Here is a 25,602-nt window from a genome sequence, read left to right as displayed (position 1 = left end):
ATCAGCTGTCGCCTTAGGGAACAGCAGGCTTCTGATCGCGTCGCTTGGTAGGTACGGTCCCGGAGAGTTATTCTGGAACCCTCGTACCCATTTCCTAAGCGTTTCCCTTGCAGTATCCCGCGACTGCAACGTCTTGAGATCGCCGAAACCCTCGGTCATCAAGGCCGAGCAGACGTTGCAATTTTTGGGATCCCAGTATCTCAGGGTTTCAGTTGCGATGGAGCAGGGGGCATGAGACCTGCACATGTTGTGGCCACAAAAGTTCTTACTCTTGTGGTTGCAGTACATCACTGCACACTTCACCTTGGACTCCTCCTGTAAGGAAAGAAAAAGGTGAAATGAGTATGGGGTAATTCATCACACTGATAAATTAATTTCATGCATTACAAATAGCACTTGCTATTATCATTATAGCTTAGGATAGTAAGCTAGAAAGAAAATAGGAAAGACATATATCTGTGTTTCCTGTCCAGGCAATTGCTGTGACCTCCCTCAATATTAATATTGGAAATTTCCTTATCAGGGAAATCTCGGGTGGAAGAGCTCTAGAATATAGCGCTGAAGTTAGTGTATACTAGCACTAACCCTCCCACAATTGGAATATTAATACTGTAGGGTAAAGATATTATGTTCTGATGGTCTATGGCTCATCAGGATATTGAAGGAATACTTCACTTCAACATTATTTAGCGGTCTCAACAATGGACTGTGAAAGGATACACAGAATATGTTGGAAAACATACTACTGTATATTATATACTATAGTTTTCTAACTGCTGTATTTTCTATACTGCAGAAATACTGGCTACTGTATAATCGTATACTGTAGTTCTGCCAACATGCTACCGGCTAGGCTAGTACCTGACAGCTCCAGCCGATAGAAAGAGAGAAAGCATGGAGAGAAGGGCTACCATATTATTATAGTTTAGTACAATGATTAGGGTTGTAGGGACTACTGTCTCTGCAGCCTTCTTCCAGAATGAGGATTCAAATGGAAGGGGAAAGAATGTATTAATTCTAGTTTCCATCCAGCCACAATATCTGTTGTCGGCTGCTCTGCCGGTTCCAGGGTTTGTGGATGGCAGTCCAAGAGAGGACTGAAGAATAAAGTTGTATAGGGTCTCCCACCGGCAGCCGTCATGGCCGGCACAACCTTTCACGGAGCCTTGCTTCCGTTAGGGGAAGGTCGAAGCGGCAATCAAGCCGCCTTTGTAGGAGCCCGGCACGTCTGCCTCCAACTGTCAGCAGCAAAACAAGGAAACAGTTTCCTATGCCGGGGCCCTTTTTGGGTTCCAGAAGAATAACGATTCCTCAGCCTAAGACCTTGCCGGATATAAGACATGTCTTCTACACCAGAAGGGAGAAGGTGGCGGCAACTGTACTACCACTTTCGGTTGTGGACTAGGGAAGCCGGGCTTCCTATGCCAGCAACTGTGAAACTGGCAGGGGAATGACTAATCCCCCATCGGTAGAGTTGCCGACAACAAGACTGAATACTCTGAGTTACTATCGTAATTCAAAGCCGGGATACTCACCGGCAAAGAGGGAAGACAGAAACACTATCCCAGTCAAGCCGGAGTATACTACTCTATGGCAAGACCAAGATAGGGTTGTCGCCTAATGGCGGCACTCAAGAGGGAAGGAAGGGTTTATCCTTAAATCTCTAAAAGAGACGAGTATCAAATTATGTTAGTAATTCTAGGAGATATGCTATCTCCGACTGAATTGATAAAACGATACAAGAGGATAAACGGGGAATAGCGTTACTAAAGTATACCAAAATGCATTAGGCTAGCCTAACTTGTCGGGATCTCAGCTACGTAGCGAGATCCTATCGTATATGATCGAAAAGTTTCTCAGAAGAGGAAATATTATGTGCATGATCTGATCTTCACTAGTATAATTTGCCCAAATAGCTATAATTCATTAAAGCTAAATACCGGGGACGTCTTACCACTAACTAAATAAAGCATTTATGCCGTACGACAGAGTCCAAAATGGCCGCCTCCGGTGATGACTGTGCTCCGCTAAACACATCTAAATTATGCTAATTTAACTGTGAGAAGGGAGCTAAAAATTATACACTGGAAAGATTAAATACTCAACTTTCCAGAGGATGAAGATGCCGGAGAATGCATGGTAAAAATCCTGGAATAGTAACAAAACCGAGAGCAGGAGGGAGATACACCGTGCTTAATTGGCTACTATTAAAGAAATGAGTTACTCCGTGTTGCTCCGTAGTAGTACGGGAAAGGGGATCCACCGGGTAACCTTGACGACGGCTCCCCTTCATTTTCGCCACTCTTCCCCCTCAGAGCAAAAACTCTATTTGGGGTGAAGATTGCCATGTGTCGTATCAAGAAATACGTCCCCTGATATTATGCGATATCTTTAAGAATTTTCTTAAGGATACTCGCGCCAGGAGTTAGAATTCTGGAGACCTATGGTCAATTCTCTGGGAGTATCACTGTAGCTAAAAATCCCTTAGTTAGCTGCCTAAAGGAACCTTCCATCAGGACGACATGGCTGAGCCCAAAAACATACACATATATAAATACATACGTACATATATATACACATATACATGTATATATATATACATGTATATATATATACATATATATATATATATATATATATATATATATATATATATATATACATACATATATACAGTACTGTAAATATATTTTGAGAAAATGTGTGTGTAAGGGCTGATAGGAACCAGGGACTCCATATGAAATTGGGTAAGAGAACAAAATAATGGGCTCATATTGAAATAAACATGACCATACAGTGAAGTAAAGAATGGCTTATTCAAAGGATTTACTACTTGGATGAATTTCGTCTCTACACCTCAGCTGGCAGAAAGGCATTACTAATTTAACAGATTATTCTTTTAAACCAAAGTCAACACTTACATAGAATTGTACATACGCTCTCCATTTGGTCCGATTTGCTGATTTTGAAGTCTTGTTTTTACTAAATCTAATGGAAATACACAAGTTACACCAACAATGCCAGCAATACCACCATTCATAATTTTAGGCAGCAACCTGAAAAGATAAAAATGGCCTTTAAAGAAAAAGACAAAACATTCTGACCTTCATATCCTTGTCTATGCAACTCAAAAAACTTGTCCATTGACATTTATGCAAATTCATCTTAATATAACATCAGAGCAATAAGGTTTTGGTAATAAAGGCCTAAATACAATAAATGTACTCTTAGAGAACCTTTATAATTTCTATGAAGCCATGGAACTAAACATAATTTACATTACTGTACTATTATTTTTACCATACACCTGTACTCAAATATTTAAGATAGTTTGTATAACTCATTGGAACAAATAAAAATAAATTCTCAAACTTGTTGAGATTATTGCAACTAGACATGGCTCTCCTCTTTTACAATAAAACAAATAGAATATGGGAATTTTTCTCTTATTCTGCTGTGACCTGAATATTGATCTCAGCTGTATTCTGCAACAGACTTTAATCTTAAATCATGGGATAAAATTCATGAGTTCCATGGAATATTTTACTCCTTGTATAACATCATTCAATTAGCTAATTTTAAATTTTTTATAAAAAGTTTTATAATTCTTGCAGCAAATTCTTCCAAGAGTAGGCTACACCATCCACCACTTAATACTCAAATTGGTGATAATTTCAACAATCCTAATCATGTGGTTAAATTGTTAAAACCTAAAAAGTTCAATAAGGGTAAAGTTACCTTCTCGCTTTTCAACAGAATCATAAATCTCATTCTATTATGTCTGATCTTATTGATTATTTTTTGGGGGGTATTTCTTTTAAATTTTCAGGGCCTACTTCTGCATTTCTTTTGAAGTGGACATTTTCTTTATTGGAGCCAAATGGCTTATGGAATTTTCTTTTGTCAATTATTATTGCAGCTTGGCTAATAATGAAAATAATACAAAAGTTTCAATCAATAACATCTAAACTTAGTCTGGTGTAAAAAATAAAAAATAACTGTTGATTACTTGTTACTACAAAAGATGGACTCCCAACTATTTTATGCATTTGGTTTTGATTTGACAATTATCATCTTTACATCTCTAACATATTCCAAATTGATGATGAAAGGCTTGACTATACATTTCCTAACTCCAACAGAGTAATTTTCTTATAAACTTTATGCCATTGTTGTTTGCATTTCTCATCTGAAGGTCATTCATATTTGAAAGGGAATAATCTCAATACAGGGATATACACCAATACAACACAGTAATCACTAAACTTATATCTGTATAAGCAATAAAGTTTAAGTCCACCAAATAAGATAAGAGATGCTTTCCAAGAGCAAAATGCATTTAAAAGAAGTTAAATAATGTATTGCCTTTGTGTGAGACAAAGATAAAAGGGAAGGTGGAGTAATCTATGGTGAAGTGACAGGTAGAGTGTCTGTGATTGAAAGGGAAAGAGTAAGAGAGGGTGTGGCTTTATTGATGAGTGAATGGAAGACATAAATTACTGAAATGGAAGGAGGTATCATCTATATTAATATGAGTAAGGGTTAGATTGGGTAGGCAATGTTGGGCTTTTGTTAATGCATATGGACCAGGTCGTGAGAAAGTGAAGAGCGGAATGAATTTTGGAATGAATTAACTGTGTGTGTAGGAGGACTGGGTATAAGGAATCATGTAGTTGTGATGGGTGACTTAAATGCCAGAGTGGGTGCTGGAGAGGTAGAAGGTGTCATTGGGAAGTATTGCGCACCAGGTGGAGACGAGAGGGGTGAGACAGGCAGATGTGTGTGTTGAACAAGAGCTGGTCATAAGTTGTATTTTCAAAAACAAAAATAACATGTATACTGTACATGGATTAGAGTGGGAAATGGAATTGTGGTAGAAAGAGCATTAATGTGTTAATAACAAGAAGGATGTTTGGAAGATTGAAAGATCTGCACGTGGTTAGGGGTATGGCTAACGCTATGTCTGATAATCTTTTGGTTGAAGGAAAATTAGTTGTAGTAAAAGAGTGGGGAAATAGAGTGGGGGGGATGTAAAAGGGAGGTAGTGAAGGTTGAAGGCTTTAAAAAACCAGAGGTAAAATGTGAATCAAGAAAGGGTGGAAGTGGCATATGACAGGGTAAAAGGAAGAGAAACTGGTGATCTAGAGGAGGAGTTGAAGTTATCAAAAGAAAATTTCGTTGGGACTGCAAGTGATGTGTGTGGCAACAGGATTGTTGGAGGCATCATGAGGAAGGGCAGTGAATGGTAGAATGGAGTGAAGATGAAAGTGGAAGAGAAAAAGAGGGCATTTAAAGAATGCAGCAAATAATAGTGTAGAGAAGCATGTGATCTGGATGTAAAACGTAAGGGAAAGAGGGTGGCTGACTGGAGGTGGTGTCAAGGATTGGGTCATTCATATGAAGAGAATAAGAAGTTTTGGAAAGAAGTGAAGAGAGTAAGAATGTTGAGGATAATAGAGAGGCAGATATAATTGCTGTGGCACATGTTGAGGTGGCAGTGATGGGAGATGAGAGGAAGTAAAGAGAGCACTTGATAAAACAGGAGAAGGAAAAGCACCTGTGAGGGCCGAGATGTTAAAGGAAGGGGTGTGACTGTACTTGAATGGGATTGTTTAATATCACAAATTTTAAGTAATTTGTAGCAGCAAAGTAGTAGTGTAGAGAAGCATGTGATCTGAAAGTAAAATGCACGGTAGCTGAGGGAAAGAAGGTGGCTGACTGGAGGCGGGGTCAGGGATTTAGTCATTCGTATGAAGAGAATAAGAAGTTTTCAAAAGAAATGACGAGAGTAAGGAGGGGTGGATTGAGAAGTGAAGACAGTGAAAGATGACAAATTTGGAAATAATATGTACAGTACTGTATTTTTCCCTAACTAATACAAACCTGGAGTTATCTATGTGGATTATCTTTCAGCGGCAGCTGGAAGTAGCCATTAGACTTTAATTACAAGGTGGCAGCCCTGCCTAACCACTAAAGTGGGTAGGCTGGGGGTGGCTGGGGGTACCCAGCCCCCCCTCTATATACTCTCACAGCAATGAGAGACGTCACTTTTTATTGCAAGTAGGACTTCTAGGGGACAGGTGATGGCGGGCCAATTTATATATACAGTATATAAAAAAAAAACTCCAGGTTAGTATTAGTTAGGGAAAAATTATCTCCGAATCTGTTATTTGTTTCCATATTAACAAATCTTCCATTATTTATGTGGATGAATCACTCTTAGGTAGGTGGAAGTCCTAGATCTGGCATGGACATTGACCCAGTTTTACCTAGTACAGTATATGACTGTGGTCTAGGGAAAACTTTGACACCTCGCTGGAATATATAAAGTGAGCATACTCGCGGCTTGTGCAATGCAGTGTAATAGAGGTTGTTATTTTGTATGAACCCCTTCTGAGTTTATATAGGAAAACAAGACGTATCCCATTGCTCCCTCGCAGGAAGCAATGGGGACGTGGACAGTATGACAACTTTATTTATACTAAGCTACATAATGGAAGTGATAATTACCTGCAAAAGTTGAAACCAGCTTGCAGAGGGACAAATGGTGCTGTACCCAAAGGGAGGAGAAGATGGAGAAAGGAAAGCCAGACATTCTTCTCATTCATCTCAGTCTTAAACCAGGTAACCAATGTCCTCAATCAACTGCTGCTACGCCATCAAGGAGCCTGATGTATCTTAAACAACTTGTTAAGCAGCCACCACAGGACTAATAGTGAACGTATTGAGTCTCCTGTGGGTCACGTCTTTTAAGCAATGGGCTGTGAAGGTGGTCTGTCTCTTCCAAATGCCCGCTTGAAAAACTTGCAACATGGAAAAGTTGTGCTTAAATGCCAGGGAAGTACTGATTCCCCTGACATCATGGGCTCTAGGTCAACGAGTCTGAAGAAGATTGGGAGGCTCTTTTGATTACTTGGCGAATCCGGGAGGAAACTGTGTTCTTAGTGATTCTCCTCTTTACTCTCCCTGAACTAACAAACAGGTGTGTTAGTCTGGGTTGTGTTGCTGCAGCGAGTTTAAGATAGTATCTCAAACTCTTCACTCGGCATAGTAACAGCTGATCTGGGTCATTGGTTACAGAACGAAGCCTCGAAATCTGAAAGTGGCTGAATCTATGGTCCAGCATCCCCCAGATTTTGAGTCTTAGCAACATACTCAGGGACGAAGCTGAGTGTCATTTCACCCCATCCCCTTGAATGGGCAATGTCAAACGAGAGGCCATGAATTTCGCCGACTCTCTCTGCCAAGGCTAAAGCGAGCAGGAACGCCATCTTCAAAGTGAGATTTTGGTCAGTTGCTGGGCGAAATGTTTCGCAAGGAGGTCCTGTCAAGGATCTCAAGACGCGAACCACGTTCCAAGGAGGAGGCCTAATATTTGACTGGGTGCAAGTGATCTCATAACTCCATATGAGTAAAGAAAGCTCACACCAAGAGGAAATATCCACTCCTTTCAGCTTAAAAGCAAGGCTGGGTGATAGCCTTTCACCACCAAGACTGAAAGGAGCTTTTCCTCCCAAAGGTATACAAGGAACTCTGCTATTACTTGAATAGTGGCATCGAGTGGAGAGGTATTCCTTCCACGACACCAAACACAGAATATTCTCCATTTTGCCTGGTAGACCGAGGCTGAGGACCTATGTAAGTATCTGGAAATTCGCTTCGTAACTTGTCGTGAAAAGCCCTTCTGAGATGGGTGACGCTGGATAGTCTCCAAGAGTAAAGTCGTAGCGACTGCACGGTCTCGTGGAAGATGTTCGCATGTGGTTGTTTGGGTAGATATGGTCACGGAGAGAGTTCTGGTAGATCTACTAGTAGTTGTAGGAAGTCCGGAAACCACTCTCCATGATACCAAAACGGAGCTACAAGGGTCACTGTTAGATCTTTGGATGTTCTGGTTTTGATGAGCAGTCTTCTTATCAGATAAAACGGGAAAGGCGTACACGTCGATGTTGTTCCACCGTTGTTGGAATGCATCTTGCCATAGAGCCTGAGGGTCTGGGACTGGAGAAAAGTACAGCGGTAGCTTGCTGTTCAAATATGTTGCAAACAGGTCTACAGTCGGGGAACCCCACAAAGTCAGGACTTTGTTGGCTATCTGACGATTCAAAGACCATTCCGAGCCTACTATATGAGTCGCTCTGCTCAGATTGTTCGAAGGCACATTCCTCTTGATGGGAATGAATCGAGCTGATAAGAGGCACCGAATGTTCTTCTGACCATCTGATGATCTTTACTGCAAGATGGCATTAAGGCTATGAAAAGATAATGCCCTGTTTGTTTATGTAAGCCACTACTGTGGTGTTGTCGCTAATCAACAACAAAGAGTGACCTGCCAGCAACTGATGAAGATCTAGGTAAGCTCCTCTCATCTCAAGAAGATTTATGTGCTGGTATCCTTCTCTTCTGCTTCTTAGTGACAACCTCCTTTACCTTTACTGGCATAAAAGGTAAGTTGGCCATATAAGGATCAGAAAAAATAGGACCTTAAGCGCGCGATCGTGGTGGAGGTGATCTGCCCGCATTGTCTGCCGTCGACTTCCTTCTAGGGTCCTGACTCCCAACTGACGAACTTGACGAGGGCTCCAGGGGGATCCTAGGGGTTGCCCTGACTAAGACAGTCAGAGGTTGTGACAGTGAAGGAGCCACATTCAGTGTCTTCAGGAGGGCGGACATGAACGTGTTCATCCATGGAGGAAGCTCTGAACCTCTGGAATTCCCTATAAGAGTCCTTTTGGATGGAACTCTAGAAGGAGCTCCAGTTGATGGAGGTAATAACCTCTGAGGCACAGAAACACGTTCCTTAGGGTGCAAAGGAAGGTCTGGGCTAATAGGAACGTTCGCGAACCTATTAGGGGGATCCTTGAACCCTTCTGGAAAGGGTGTCAGTCTTCCGCTGAAGGTGGCAGATGCAGAGGGACGAGGCAAAGGTGTTGGAACCGCACTTGGTCACGGTTCCGACATCTGCTCATGAATTGCTCGTGGAAATGCCAACTGACGCGATTCATGAGGAGAGGTGCTCGCAACAGGAGAACTAGGCGCCACAGAGGAAGAGGAGGGTCTAACAGCTTTCTGATGCCCCAGTGGAGCATCTACATCAAACGAAGTCGGCAGAGGAGGCCTCTGAGTATGGCTACTCTAGTTGGAGAAAGAGCCACAGTGGGACGCGTTTCCAAGCGTTGCGTAGGCGAATGCTTTGCTGTAACTCCCCAGGCGGTGAAAGGCACTGGGAGATTAGCTGGACACCTGTTAGAGGAATGGTCATTCTCATCTTCAGGTCCGGTCCGAGGTTATTTGGAAGGTCTGGTTGAGGGGCTATGTACTGATGGACTGCGCATACGCTTACTTCTACCTCTAGACGAGGAATGTCTAGACCTTAATAACGAACATGCGGTTCGTGATCGTGAACAAGAGCCTCTAGTTCTCGTTCGAGAATGCCGTAAACGTCATAAATGCCTAGGTCGCAAACGTGAGCGTCAGCCTCACGATTGAGAACGTCATTCTCGTGAACGGTACCATCGCGAGCGTCAACACTGCCCACTCAAACGGGAGCGTCGTTCTCGCGAGCGCCGTTCTTGTGATCTACAGTACATCGTACAGATCTAGAATGCGAGCGTCTGAACCTAGGTCTAGATTTTGCTCGTGATCGAGTAGAACGCGATCGCGAGACTTGTCCTCGTGAAGAGGAACGCCTACAAGGAGACCTGTGGTCTCCTGAGCATGAGGTTCTAGAGCGTGAGCGCCTTCTACAAGAGCACTCAGATCGTGACGATCTACGATCCATAAGATCTTCCGATCTTGGCTAACGGCGATCAGGGGAAGAGAGTCCAGAAGGGAGAGGCGACGGTGATACTCGTCCTTTCGTGCTGCTGATGGTAGGAGCGCTAGTCTCCAGAAGAGCTACACCTGCAACCTGCGGGTTCCTGTGGGGAGAAACAAAGGGTTAAAGATTAGGGGACGACGAGGTCCCAGGATGGGGAGAGGGTTCGTCGTCAGCAGCAGGCCGTTGGAGAGGTGAACATGAGCAATCACCTCGTCCACAAGTGGAACGGCCAGGAGAAGGCGACAGATGGACCTCACACAGTTCCAGAGTGTGAGATGTCGACGATTCTGTAAAAGGGTCCTTCCTGGCACCACGCTGAAGGCGGCGCAGCAGCTCCTCCTCCGAAGGGGGTTCCGAAATCCATTAGGACGACCACACCTGCAGCAGATCTGAAAGGGAGAATGGCTCGCCAGCGGCTGGAGGAGAAGTTGCTCCTCTAGGGAAAGCAACAACGCCACCAGTACCCCTCGGTTGCCAGGGAGTTAATCAATCTGCGCTCCTACTCGATCATCCTTGAGATTTGGAGGTACGAGAAGAACGCGCTCTGCTCGCCCCTGAGGGAGAACAGTTGCGCTTCGTCGTCATCTTCCTACGCTACCCAAATTTCTCCCAATGGTAGGCAAACCACTCCCTACACTCTACGCAGGGCGAACCCTGCTCGCATCGATGCCCTCGGCAAGTAGGGTACAGAGTGCGGGTCGATCTCCAACAACGACATTAAAGTCCCGTATGTGGCACCCTGGACAGGTTTGCATGATAAAGGCGATCGCAAGAGAAGACACACACACCTGAAAAGGAAAAGCAAAGTTGATAAAGTCCAATAACAGTCAGGAGTAGAGCAGACACGTCCGATCTCTACCGAGCCAAAAGAAAAAGTGAAGTCTCTCACTGTTGTGAGAGTATATACAGTATAGAAGTGGCTGGGTAGCCCCCACCTACCCACTCAAGCGGTTCGGCAGGGTTGACACCTCACAACTAAAGTCTAATGGCTACCCCCAGCTGCCACTGAAAGATAATCCCCAAAAATAACGGAAGGTTTGTTAGTATGGGAACAAATGAAAATGGAAGGTTGTTGAAAGGAGAGGAGGCAAGGAAAAGATGGGCTTAATATTTTGAAAGGTTGCAGAATGTTAAGGATATGAGAGAGAGAGAGAGAGAGAGAGAGAGAGAGAGAGAGAGAGAGAGAGAGAGAGAGAGAGAGAAGGAAAAACACCTGGTATGGATGTCGCAAGGGTTGAGATGTTGAGGGAAGGGGATGTGACTGTACTCGAATGGTTGGTGAGCATATTTATTATATGTTTTAGGATGTCAATGGTAACAGTGGACTGGGCATGTACTTGTATCATTCTGCTATACAAAGGTAAGGGAGATGTGCATTTGTGCTGTAATTCAAGGGGGTATTAGTTTGTCAAGTGTGGTTGGAAAAGTGTATGGTAGTACAGTACTGCATAATGCGAAATGTATTAAGCAAAAGGTAAGGAGGTGTATACTGCATTTATGGATCTGTAGAAAGCTTATGATAAGAGCTGATAGGGAAGTGATGTAGAATATGATGTTATATGGAGTTGGTGGAAGGTTGCTGCAAGCAGTGAAGAATTAATACATAGGCAGTACAACGTGTATTAGGATAGGAGAGGAAGTGAGTGGTTTCCATTGAGAGTGGGTCTGAGACAGGGATGTGTGATGCAGCCATGGTTGTTCGATTTCTTTGTCAATGGAGTTGTGAGAGGTGAATGCTCGAGTATTGAAACTGATAGACGAGAGTGATAATGAGTGGGAGGTGAATCAGTTGTTATTTGCGGATGATACAGTATTGGTTGCAGACTCGGAGAAGCTGGCTCGATTAGTGACAGAATTTTAGGCAGTGTTCGAAAGAAGTTGAGAGTTAATGCGGGTAAGAGTAAGGTTATGAGATGCATGAGAAGGGAGGATGGTGCTAGGTTGAATGTCACGTTGGATGGAGAGTTACTTAGGGAAGGAGATTAGCTGAAGTACTTGGGGTCTGTTGTTGCTACTAATGGTGAAGTGGAAGCACATGTATGTCAGGATTGTGAATGAAGGATGCGAAGTGGTAGGGGCAGTGAAGGTAGTGGCAAATAATAGAGGGTTAAGAATGAATGTACTGTACAGAGTTTTGTATGAGGTGAATGCGCCAACTGTGATATACAGTATGGATCGGAGTTGTGGGGGAAGGAAAGTGACCGAGAAATGGAAATTGAATGTGTTCAATGAAGTGTCTAAAGAGTATAGGGTTAGAAACGAAGTAGTGAGGGTGAAAACGACAGTAAGAAATTATTTAGCAAGTAGAATGAACATGAATGTACCGGGGTGGTTTGGTCGTGTAGAGAGAATGGAAAATGGCTGTCTGTTGAAGAAGGTTATGAATGCAAGAGTTGATGGGAGAAGCACAAGAAGAAGGCTGAAGTTTGGGTGGATGGAGTGAAAAAAGCTCTAGGTGATAGGAGGATAGATGTGTGAGAGGCAAAAGAGCGTACTAGAAATAGGAATGAATGGCGAGCAATTGTGACGCGGTTCCGGTAGGCCCTGCTGCTTCCTCTGGTCGCCTTGGTGACTGCTGAGGTAGCAGCAGCAAGGGGATTCAGCATATGAAGCTTCATTTGTGGTAGATAACAGGGGAGGGTGGGCTGCAGCACCCTAGCAGTACCAACCAAACTCGATTGAATCCCTCGTCAGGCTGGGAGGAGCGAAGAAAAGAAAAGTCACTTTTTGTTCTTGGGTTTTTATGTCGGCTACCCACCATAATTGGGGAAAGTGCCTTGGTAGATAGACAGATAGATCCTCTATAAGGACCAAGGCTGGTACTGTTCACCTATATCTGAGTACTGTACAGTATATACTCTTTCCAAAATGTATCCTTTAAAAAGGCAAATACACTTAAATTCATTAATGAAAAATTGACGTGTTCATAAAAACCTAGAAAATCTTTATCTTTTTGAGGCATTATCCACATATGTTTATCCTACTTTCCATTCAAATCAATTCAATAGTTTTCTTACAATCCAGCTATAGATCAATAGTCTGTAGGTTCTAACTGAAGTTCCATAAACATATTTCTAGCACTTGAATTAACCAGATAAATTGCAATCAAATATAAAGCAAGATAATTCATCAATACAAAAAGGTTACAATCTAATATTTATGTCCAAAAAATCATTTGACAGGATAATCAATACAAAACCACTACATTAATAAACTTCACATGTTACAGTTGTCATTATGATGTGACATAGCTAATATTGAATATAAACATTTGACAAGGAACTAGAATTAAATATTACTCTGACAATAAGTTTGATATGTTTTTTCCACAATTCAGATACCAACAGATAAAAAAGGGCATGGAAAACACAATTAAAAGTAAGCGGATATGTCAAGCGAAATGACAAACCTACTGTATTGAATGCATTTTTCAATTGAAATACAGTGAAGTATACAAACCAAAGAAGCTATATGGGACTTAAAATTATATGATTTTATTTGTCTTATATCTTCATTACTAGTTAAGTTGTGTTATAATGTTACAGTGAGCCATCGCTACTTCGTGGTTCGACCATCGCGGATTCACGACTTCGCAGACTTTTTTCATTAAAAACGGCATCCGATTTCATCAGCAAACCACTATTTTTGGGGGAAACAACATTTAATTCTAGAAAATTGCTACTCTGTAAATAGTTAATTGCACATTAAGAAATTGTGTACTTTTGTTTTTAAATTTCGGGTGTGTTTTAAAAATCGAGTATTGTTGACTTCTTTTTGTTTTACTTTTGGCTGTGATCAGATCAGCCGACGTCTAGCTGCCGTCTCAAGAATATGCGCGTACGAAGTATTGTTTATACCATTTCTTAACTTATTCAAACCATCTATACAGTTGATATTACATAAGCACCAATGTGTTATAACCTATCATATTTTTTTGTTTATTACATTTAAAACAACACTCACTCACTCACTCACTCACTCACTCTCACTCTCTCTCTCTCTCTCTCTCTCTCTCTCTCTCTCTCTCTCTCTCTCTCTCTCTCTCTCTCTCAAGAGAGAGATATGCCATAATTATCAAATATATGGTAAATGTGCGACACGAATGCAGAGATCTCCATCCAAAAATATGCAAAAACCTAAAAGAAGGAAAAAGATGCAGTTTCAACAAAAAATGTCGATATATGCATCCTGCAACCATGAATGAGAGTAAGAAAACTCAGCAAACTGAAAAGAAAAATGAAAGCAAAAATTAAACAATAAAAGAAACAAAAAAGCAGGCCGCGTATATACCGCGCTATGCACCAAAAGCCCCAAGATATGAGGACTTTCAACCCAAATCTGCACATTTAGAGCCCAACTACAAAGAATGCATCTATAATGCCAGGGGTTGGTGCAGATATGGAGATAATTGCAGGTATACACACAAAAATAAATATGAAGGCGAAAGAGCACATATAATAGAAAAGTTGGATTTTTTAATGGCAGAATTCCGGGAAATGAAGAAAAGAACATCATATCAAAACAGGAAGGAAGCATGGGAGAATCCATATTATTACCAATAATAAATAATGGGGATGAAACACAAACCATAATAGTGATGAATGCACAGGGTTTAGTCACGAGTAACTCTAAAAGGAAAATAGAGTTCTTAGAAGAACTAACCCAAATTGAAAAAATAGATATATTAAATATAAGTGAAACATGGTATTCCCAAGAGACTGGCAGTGATGACCAGATAAAGGGTTTGCAAACTTATAGATGTGACAGAACAAATAGGAATCAAGGGGGAACCACAATATATGGAAGAGACATAAATCAAGGAAAAGTCTGTGAAAAATACAGCAACACAGAATGTGAATTGATTGCGGTAGAATTTGAATCTGAAAAACTAGTGAATATTGTAGTTTACAGACCCCCAAATACTAAGGAGTTTGACATGATAATAGAAAAAAATAGATGATATATGTAGAAACCATAAAGACTGGAATATACTCCTATCCGGAGATTTTAACTTTCCTTTTGTGGATTGGAAAGAACGGATAGAAGAAAGTGGTTGTATGTATACATATAAAAAAGAGAGTAATAGTAGCGCAGAAGATAAGAGGCAATTTGAAAAGCTTCAAGATATGCTATTAGAACATAATATGCAACAAATAAACCACATTCCAACAAGAAAGGAAAATGTCCTAGATCTAGTATTTATGAATGAGGTGAATTATGTTAAAGAAATAATAGTGTATAACACGGGAATTTCAGACCATAATGTCATAGAATTAATAGTCCATTCCAAAGCAAGTGATCACAGAATTAATCAAAGCACAAAATGTTGGGAAGGATATAGAAAATATAATTTTTATAGTAAGAATATAAAATGGTCAGAAATAAATGAAGAACTGAATAAAGAATGGAAAAATGTGTTTGTAAATGATAATATACAGGTAAATACGGATATACTGTACAAAATATTGGAGAAAATTGTTGAAAAAAAAGTACCGAAGAAAAACAATAAACAAAAGACATGCATACCAAGAGAAAGAAGGATCTTATTTCAGAAAATTAGAAAGTGGAAGAAAAATCTTGCAAAAGAAAAAAATGTCTGGAAAATGATGGAAATAAAATGTAAGATAGAAAATGCAGAACAAAAGATTATACAGTCAAAAGAAAATGAAAAAAGGGACTTAAAAGAAAGGACACTTCAAAATATAAAAAAAACCCTAAAGTAATTTACTTCTATGCAAAAAAGATGAATAAAGGGAGGTTAGAAATAGGCCCTCTAAGAATTGAAGGACGGCTAACGAATGAAAAAAAGGAAAATTCAACATATTAGCAGAAAAATATAAGAATGAGTTCACGCCAAGAATTGCGAATGAGAATAATGAAACAGAAATGAGAGAAGAAAATGTTGAATATCTAACGGATATAGTTATTAATGAAGCAGATATTGTCAAGGCTATAAACGAAATTAAAAATGGATCAGCAGCCGGACCAGATTGAGTTCCAGCGATTTTGTTAAAAAAACGGCAAACACTATCGCGAAGCCGCTTGCAATACTGCTAAGACAAAGTGTAGATATGAGCGAGATATATGTTAAACATAAATTAGCTTATATAACCCCTATCTTCAAAAGTGGATCAAAACTAGATGCAAGCAATTATAGACCTGTTAGTCTAACATCACATATTATGAAAGTGTATGAGAGGGTAATAAAAAGAAAATAATGGATTATTTGGTAAAAAATAATTTGTTTAATATAGGTCAACACGGTTTTGTGCCCGGAAAAAGTACACAAACCCAACTGATAGCACACTATGAAAACATATACAAAAATATGATAAATGAAAAAGACACAGATGTGATCTATCTAGATTTTGCAAAAGCCTTTGACCAGGTAGACCATAATATATTAGAGAAAAAAATGAGAAAGCATAATATTGTGGGAAAGATAGGAAAATGGGTAAAAGAATTCCTGCAAAACAGAAAACAGACAGTGGTTGCAAATGACGAGAAATCGGATGAAGCTCAGGTAATATCTGGCGTGCCACAAGGTACGGTATTAGCTGCACTGCTGTTTGTTATTATGATCTCAGACATAGACTGTGATGTTGAAAACTCTGTAGTGAGAAGTTTCGCCGATGACACAAGAATAAGTAGAGAAATTACTTGTGATGAAGATAGGAACTCACTACAAAGAGATCTAAACAAAATATATGAATGGGCGGAGATAAATAGGATGGTATTTAACTCCGATAAATCCGAATCAATGAATTATGGAAACAGAGAAGGAATGGTATATGCATACAAGGGACCTAATAATGAGACAACCACAAACAAGGAAGCAATTAAAGACCTTGGTGTAATGTTAAATAGGAATATGTTATGCAATGACCAAATAGCAACACTGTTGGCTAAATGTAAAGCAAAAATGGGAATGTTATTCAGACACTTTAAAACAAAGAAAAGCTGAACACATGATTATGCTTTACAAAGCTTATGTACGTAGTACACTCGAGTACTGCAATGTGATATGGTACCCACACTATCAAAAGGATATTGCACAAATAGAGAGTGTACAAAGGTCCTATACTGCTAGAATAGAAGTTAAGGACCTTGACTACTGGGAAAGACTGCAAATTTTAAAACTATACAGTCTAGAAAGGAGAAGAGAACGCTACATGATAATACAAGCATGGAAGCAAATAGAAGGAATTACTGAAAACATCATGGAGCTAAAAATATCAGAAAGAGCAAGCCGAGGTAGATTAATAGTGCCAAAAAATATACCAGGAAAACTAAGGAAGGCGCACAGGACATTAATTCACTACGCACCAGCATCGATAATGCAGTGACTATTCAATGTGCTGCCAGCTCATCTAAGAAACATATCAGGAGTGAGCGTAGATGTGTTTAAGAATAAGCTCGATAAATACCTAAGATGCATCCCAGACCATCCAAGACTGGAAGATGCAAAATACACCAGAAGATGCATTAGCAACTCTCTGGTGGATATACGAGGTGCCTCACACTGAGGGACCTGGAGGAACCCAAACAAAAAATAAGGCAATAAGGTAAGGGGGTCTCTCTCTCTCTCTCTCTCTCTCTCTCTCATTCCTTACGTCTATCTCACTAACAAATGAAATCTTTGTTGCTTCACAAAGTTTAATCTATATTGAAAATCAATCATGATTCAATTTTCCTTACTTTCTCCAATCTCACACTATGTCACATCGAACGTTATAGCGAAGTTAATTGTTCGACAACTTTAAAAATCGGCCCAGTGCTTGCTTCTTCTCTTACTTTTTTTTTTTAGATGGTTTCATAATTGAGGGGGGTACAAGTTGACTTATAACTGAAGTTAGGAAAAGTATTTTGGATATGGAATGGAGAATCATCTTTAATAACAGTTTAGAATTATCGTAAATTATCATTCGGTCATTAGCGGCAGTTTGTTATTGTTGATTAAACGCCAAAAAAAAAGAAAAAAATTGTTTTCCTGCTTTGCTACGTATGTAGGATTTTATATAGATACGGTAAATAATATTTGTAATAACATATTTACTAAAAGCTTTTAATATCATTATTTATCACTTTCATCATGCGCGATTAATGCCTTCGTTTGTTTATTACGATCGAAGATGGAGCGTACAGTAAACGAATGGAAGGTTTCCATTTCAGGCGGCGTCATAAAGAAAAACATTATATAAATGGCATTCATTTCATTTATTTGGAAGTCCTAAGAAAAATTAAGTAAAACATTAGTAATAACAAAATCAACATATAATCAATACTTGGTAAGATTGCTGTCGATGCAAAAACTAACCTATACACAGATGTGTAAATGCGTCTGTTTCTTCATTATGATCAGAGATAAACGTAAACATAACATTGGTCGTAATTTTTTATCGTGCTTTTTGGCGTGTTTAGGAAACACATGATATAAAATCGCCTTTAATATTTGTGCCTGTTTTAGTTTAGGGTACTGTAGTACATGCATTAGGTGTTCTGTACATTAAAGGGTAGTTTGTTAACAGTACTACGTAAAGGGAAGGTTTTAAAAGTCTGAATATACATGTAAAATAAATACGTAAATATGGTGTCCCTACTTCGCGGATTTTCAGCTATGACGGCCAGGTTTGGAACCTATCTACCGCGATAAACGAGGGTTTACTGTACTCCCATATATCATCGATTCACAGAAAAAAGTAAGAAGAAATCCTTCCTCAATTTCTTAACCACATGATACTCATGCCATTTCCAAACTTAAATACAGTACAGTGCACTTTTGTACAGGTTACTGCATATGGATAGCCTACTGTATTAATAATAAAGCATATACTGTATGACAAATTCGTAGATAATTTGTATTTTTCCTAACTATACAAACCTTAGCTATTTAATAGGGGTATTACTTTCAGCGTAGCTGAAATGACGAGCCATTAAAATTTAACGAGAGTTTACTACCCACACCGCTAGTTAGCGGGGGTAGGGGAGGGTAGCTTGCTACCGCCCCCGTCACACACACCTGTGCTTGAGCTCACTTTGCTTGGAGGTAGGACTTCAAGGGGGATAGGGCTGGCGGGCAAGTTTGATTAAATAGCTAAGGTTTGTATAGTTAGGAAAAATACAAATTATCTACGAATTTGTCATTTGTTCCGTAACTGATACACAAACCACGCTATTTAATAGGGGTGACTCACCCATTAGGAAGGGTGGATGTCCCAGCCAGTACTGGCTTTTTGGCTTTGCCCGGGGGCTCGTTATTTGAGTGTGTCAGCACCCAAGAAATAAGGAGTCCATGCACCTTGCTAGAACCTTGCTACGCAAGGACTGCAGCCTACGCAAGCTGTGTGTGAAGGCATAACGAAGTGTGACTCGTCCTAGGAAATTGATCTGAAGCTCTTTAGATGGAAACTTTAGACTAGGACTCTCCCAATACCACCTCATCAGGGTATGGGGACGTGACAGTATTTACTTAATACTAGGAACACAAGGAAACATGGTTTACCTGCAGTGGTTTGAGGTCAGCTATGCAGAGAGCACAGGATGCTGCTTTCCCCAAGAGAGGGGATGATGAATAAAAGAATAAGGACCAGTCAAACCTTTTCATTCATACAGACTAAAACTGGGTGACAATGCCCTCAACCTTCTGCTACTTGTCCAATAAGGAGCTTGAGGTTTTAAACCAGCTGTTGTGCAGCCACCACAGGGCCGATAGAAAACGTATCGAGACTCCTGTGGGTCACGTCTTGCAGGTAGTGGGCTGTGAAGGTTGTCCGACGCTTCCACACCCCTGCTTGAAGGACCTGCGTCACTGAAAAATTCTTTTTGAAGGCCAGAGACATAGCTACGCCCCTGACATCATGTGCTCTAGGGCGACGTGACGGAGGAGGGTCTGGATTCAGGGACAGATGAATCACCCTACGAATCCATGCCGAGATGGTGTTCTTAGTGACCCTCCTCTTAGTTCTCCCTGTGCTAACGAATAAAGCTGGCAACTGAGGACGAACTGCAGCCGTTCTTTTAAGATGTAGCCTCAAACTCCTTACTGGGCATAGTAGAAGATGGACTGGGTTATCTGTTACAGAACGGAGACTAGAAATCCAGGAGTCGAACCGAGGGTCCGCTACTCCCGGATTCTGAGTTTTAGCAATAAACTCGGGGACGGATCTGAACGTTACCTCCCCCCATCCCCTTGAATGGGCGACGTCATGAAGTTCGCTAACACACTTGGCCGAAGCCAAAGCTAGTAGGAACACCATTTTCCAGGTTAGGTGGTGATCTGAAGCCTGGCGTAATGGTTCATAGGGAGGTCTCTTGAGAGACCTGAGAACTAGAACCACGTTCCATGGAGGAGGTCTCACTTCCAACTGAGGGCAGGTACGTTCATAACTTCGTATGCGTAAGGAAGAAAGTTCCAGCGACGAAGAAATGTCCATTCCTTTTAGCCTGAGCGATAGCCTTTCACTGCCAAGTCTGAAAGGCGCATTTCTTCCCGCAAATAAACGAGGAACTTCGCTATTGTTGAATAGTGGCATCGAGTGGAGAGATACCCCTTCCACGACACCAACCACAGAAGACTTTCCACTTTGCCTGGTAGACAGCTGCGGATGACTTTCACAGATGTCCAGACATCCTGACCGCAACTTGTTGCAAAAATCCTCTACCTCTCTTAGCGAGGAGATGCTGGATAGTCTCCAGGCGTGAAGTCGTAGCGAAGCTAAGGCTTTGTGGAAGATGTTGGCATGTGGTTGTCTGAGTAGATTGTGTCGTGGAGGGAGCTCTCTCGGTAGCTCAGTTAGGAGTTGCAGAAGGTCTGGAAACCATTCTGCGTGATGCCATACCGGAGCTATGAAGGTCATCGTAAGATTGACCGATGTTCTGGTCTTGTTGAGCACCCTCCTCATCAGACAGAACGGGGAAAGGTGTAAACATTGATATTGTCCCACCGTTGTTGGAGGCATCTTGCCAGAGCGCCTTGGGATCCGGGACTGGGGAGCAGTACAGCGGAAGCTTGAAATCCAGAGCTGTTGCGAACAGATCCACAGTCGGAGAACCCCACAAAGTCAGGACTTTGTTGGCTACTAGATGATCCAAAGACCACTCGGTACTCACTATCTAAGACGCTCTGCTCAGATTGTCTGCAAGCACATTCCTCTTGCCTGGAATGAAACGTGCCGATAGTGGAATCGAGTGGACTTCGGTCCATCTCAGTATCTCTACTGCAAGATGGGATAGCTGCTTCGAAAAGGTACCTCCTTGTTTGCTGATGTAAGCCACTACAGTGGTATTGTCGCTCATCACCACCACAGAGTGACCCGCCAGGTATTGTTGGAACTGTTGAAGGGCCAAAAAGACGGCCTTCATCTCTAGAAGATTTATATGGAGGCACTTTTCTGATTCTGACCACAGGCCTGAGGTCGTGTGGTGCAGTACGTGGGCCCCCACCCTTTCTTTGAGGCGTCCGAAAACAGCATCAAATCCGGGGAAGGACGAGAAGATCCACTCCTCTTAGTAGATTCTCGTCTGTCACCCACCAATGGAGGTCCATCCGTTCCGCAGGTCCCATAGGGATCATGATGTCCGGGGAATCGTAACCTAGATTCCAGCGGGACTTGAGCCGCCACTGGAGGGATCTCATCCTGAGGCGGCCGTTGGGAACTAGACGAGCCAAAGATGAAAGGTGACCGAGGAGACGTAAACATGATTGGGCTGGAAGTTCTTCTTGTCTGAGAAAAGGGCTTGCGACCTTTCTCAGCCTTGCTATCCTGTCGTCTGATGGGAAGGCTTTGTGGAGATTGGTGTCTATAATCATGCCTAGGTATACCAGTCTTTGAGTGGGAAGCAAAGAGGACTTCTCGAGATTTACCATTATCCCCAGATCCTGGCAAAGTCCCACAAGTTTGTCCCAGTGTTGAAGAAGGGATGACACCAAGTCTGCTAGGATCAGCCAGTCGTCCAGATAACGGAGGAGACGGATGCCGATCCTGTGTGCCCACGAAGATATTAGGGTGAACACTCTGGTGAAAACCTGCGGTGCTGTGGAGAGACCGAAACACAGCACCTTGAACTGGTACTCCTTGTTGTCCAGGCTGAATCTTAAGTACTTCCTTCAAGACAGATGGACTGGGATCTGGAAGTACGCGTCCTACAGATCCAGTGTACACATGAAGTCTTGCGGTCTCACTGCTAGTCTGACCGTGTCTGCGGTCTCCATGCTGAACGGGGTTTGTTTGACAAACTTGTTCAGAGCCGAGAGGTCGATGACTGGTCTCCAGCCTCCAGACGCCTTCTTTACAAGAAAGAGTCGACTGAAGAAGCCTGGGGACCCGTCGAGGACCTCTTGGAGAGCGCCCTTCTTCAATAGGGTCTGGACTTCTGCCCGAAGGACTTGCCCCCTTGCTGATCCCATGGCAAGGGAGCTCAACGACACTGGATTCGTCATCAGGGGAGGTAGAGATGTTATGAAAGGGATGCAATATCCCCGAGACTGATTACGGAAATCGTCCAGGAATCGGCCCCGAGTTGCTGCCACCTGTCTGCGCAACTTTGTAGGAATCCCCCCACTGGTGGACATGCAGGGGGACTGCCTATCCTAGCGTTTGCGGCCTCGGCTGCTCCCTCAAGGATTTTTACCTCCCCTGGAGGACTTTTTGCCTTTCCTGTTCTTGACAGGAAAGGGCTTAGACAACACTGTCTTCGCTGCTACCGTCGGTTTTGTGGTCTTGGTAGGACGGGACTGCTGGGGTGCTGGAGGCTCATAGGGCTTGGATGTCAAAGGCCTATGCAGGAGGGAGTCTTGGTGGGACTTCCTCCACCTCTCAGCAGCCTGTTCCACATCCTTAGGCTCAAACAAATTTGTTCCTTCCAAGGAAGAATGCCTGAGCCTATTTATCTCGGTGCTAGGGACCTTCTGATGGAACCTCTCAGCCACCGCATCCCGACGTTTCAGGATGGTGTTCGCCCACAAGTTCGAGACTTGGTGGGCCAGAAACTCCATCATGCGAGTGCCTGAGAGGAGGAACGTCTCCATAGCTTTCCTGGTACGTTCTTTGGAGAAGTCCTCAGAGCGTATCAGGATACCTAAGGTCCATAACCAGATATCCAGCCACGAAGTGGCTTGCATAGCACACTTCGCAACCTTCTCCTGGTTGAGGATCTCGGTTGCCGAGAACGAGACCTGCTGGTTGGAGTCTCTCTCAAGAGGGACTCCCCTGGTAAGCTCTCCCAATGAATGGTGGAGAGGAAGAGCTAAACAAGGCTCCTCCAAGATCTCAAAGTACCTCCTTTGCTGTACATGAGGAAGTGGGAGAAGCTTGTTGCCGGCACTGGAACGGTTGGAGGAGGCCAACTCAGAGAGCTGGACAGCGATCTTGCCCCTGGTACTCTTAACCCCCTGAGGCCAGGGCAGAGCAGCACTGGCCTTAGAAGGTTTTTGAGTGCCAAATACGAAGTCCAAGACCGTGTCTTTGCCCTTTCGAGGGGGGATCTCTGGGTCGGCAAACCCATTGAGAGCCCTCATATGAGTCAGAACCTGCCAAAATGCATGCTCTGACTCTTGTAGTTCTCCTCCGGATGTCGGACTTGCAACGAAGTCTCCTGTCCCCAAAGGCTCTTCTTGGGGAGATTCGCGGACATTCTCCGAGTTTCCAGCTAGCTCCGTCCTAAGTCTTGTCGAGGATTTTGGCACGGTCTTTGAGTCCTTAGACAGGATGTAGGACTCTAACATAAACGGTGGCAAGTTCTTCTCTGCCCCTACCCGGGAAGACTTTTCAACGCGAGGTGGGGTTTCCCTCATTGGTGCAATGGGGGAATGTCTCACCTCACGTGACTCCCGAGGAAAGGAAATCCTCGTCCGACAGGGAAGGAGAAAAAGTCTGGGGGGGGGGGTGAAGGAACTTGCCTCGAAGGCTTGCGAGGAGACCACTTAGCTCTCGGAGAAGTCACCGCATCCGAAACTCCTCTTTTTCTCTTCAGAGGGGTAGAAACAGCCAAGGATCTGTGACCCAACTCAGAGAGAACAGGCTTGAAAGCCTGCGTAACTGCTCTGATTAGCTCACCGAACCATAGTTGTTGACTGACAGCTGCACTGTCAGACACTCCCTCTGGAGGGACAGGGATCGACGGATCCCCGGGAGGAGTTTCCATAAGGGGGTTCGCCTGGAAAGAAGAAAAAGGGTTCCTGGACCTTTCTGGATGCTTCCCTTCCGCCGCAGTGCGCGCTGTTCTGCGCTTGGGTGGAGGGGAATGTGGCGATGCCGACCTTGCCACGCGTTGTCCAGCAGCTTCGCGCGCGGGAGGGTATTGACGCTCGCGCGGGGGCAAGTAATGGTGCTCGCGCGATTGAGAATACCCGGGGTCGCGCGCGGGAGACTGCTGATGCGCGTGCGGGCGATTGCACAGGCGCGCAGTAGTGATGGCACCTAGGAGCGCGCGCGGGAGACTGTGGGCTCACAGGAGAGTGCGCAGGTCGTTGGACACGCAGGCATGCGGGCGAGAGTTCGCGCGCCCCAGTAGATGTCGTAGGGCGCGCGCACGCAGGAGAGATACCCCTGCCGCGCGGCCGCGCAGTTGGAGCCTGTGCGCGTAACTGCAGGAGAGGATGGGCGCGCGTATCCCCGTGGGCGTGAGAGGGTGACTGCGCGAAGGCGAGGGATGGCGCGCTGGAGACAGCGTAGAAGAAGTCTTTGACTTCCCAGATCCGAAGATCGTGGGCGCGCAGGAGAGATAGCTGTGCGTGTGTGCTGGCGCGCGGGAGAGCGCTGATGAATCGGAGAGCGCCGACGCGTAGGAGGTTGATGGCGCGCTACCTCAGACAAAGCCTGGCGCGCATGCCCATCATGGCGCGTAAGGGACGTATGTGCGCGATGGCGCGTACGCCCTTGATGCCCCGTAATAGGGTTCGATGCCTGACGAGCATGTAAGTCAGGTTTCGTGGGCGCGTAACGCGCATCAGCTCTCAGGAACGGCGACGGCAGGTCAGCAGTCTGTCGGGTGGAAGGTCAACGTGTCCTTTGAAAGGACAACCTTCCACCGAAGGGGATCACGAACGATCCTCTGAGAGGTCCAGGACCATAGCAGGAACAGTCGGTGAACGCTGACAGGGCTCCTCTGCGGAGGACTGCAACGATGATAATGAACCAAAGAGGCGCCTCCCCACCGCAGGTGAAGGGAGGCCTCTCTGGCGAAGAGGAAGGCGAGCCTTGCGACGTATGCGCCCTCTGGGGGCCATTGGATCAGCAAGCTGACCTTCTGCAGTCCTCCGAAGAGGAGTCTCTGTAAGTGAACTCCCCCGAAGGAAAGAAACACCAGCAGGAGAGACTGTTGGACTTAGTTTCTCCCTTGTAGGTTGAGCAGGCACAGGAGAAACTAAGCCTTCAGCTACTGCGGGATGTGAAGAGGCAGAGGTAATAGGAGATACCGCATTGGATACCTCTGACACTACAACATCAACAATTGACAGAGGATCAACCTCTGCCAAAGTCAGCGATTGCTTGACAGCGGCACCCAATCGGATGTAGTCAAGTAATGCTTCCTTGGAGGGCGAACCCTCGAGCCCCAAGGAAGACCAAAGCTGAAAGAGATTGGTTAATGACACATCCTCCCCCGGGGGAAGAGGTGAAGCTGCCTCGCTAGGGGAGGCAACGCCATCCCTCGAACCCCGAGCTTGGAAAACAGAACCATGGTCTACACTACCACTCGACGGTCTCTCGAAAGAGATCGATCGAGTGGGAGCTTCGGAGGAGGTTTGAGCAACGGAAGAAGAGTCCCTGGGTTTTTCTCCTTTC

The 25,602-nt window shown here is 43.6% G+C and overlaps 1 protein-coding gene across 1 annotated transcript in view; it reads right to left on the bottom strand.

The window, feature by feature from the left end:
- LOC137616445 (mitochondrial glutamate carrier 1-like) overlaps window positions 1-25,602 on the bottom strand; it is a 176,338-nt gene that overhangs the window by 145,662 nt on the left and 5,074 nt on the right. Inside the window, 1 exon segment of the mRNA XM_068346198.1 lies at window positions 2,922-3,056. Within this exon segment, the coding sequence (XP_068202299.1) occupies window positions 2,922-3,056 (135 nt within the window).

The sequence above is a fragment of the Palaemon carinicauda genome, chromosome 22, assembly GCF_036898095.1.
Source record: "Palaemon carinicauda isolate YSFRI2023 chromosome 22, ASM3689809v2, whole genome shotgun sequence".
Taxonomy (NCBI): Eukaryota; Metazoa; Arthropoda; class Malacostraca; order Decapoda; family Palaemonidae; genus Palaemon; species Palaemon carinicauda.
This window is presented reverse-complemented; position numbering and strand designations above follow the sequence as displayed.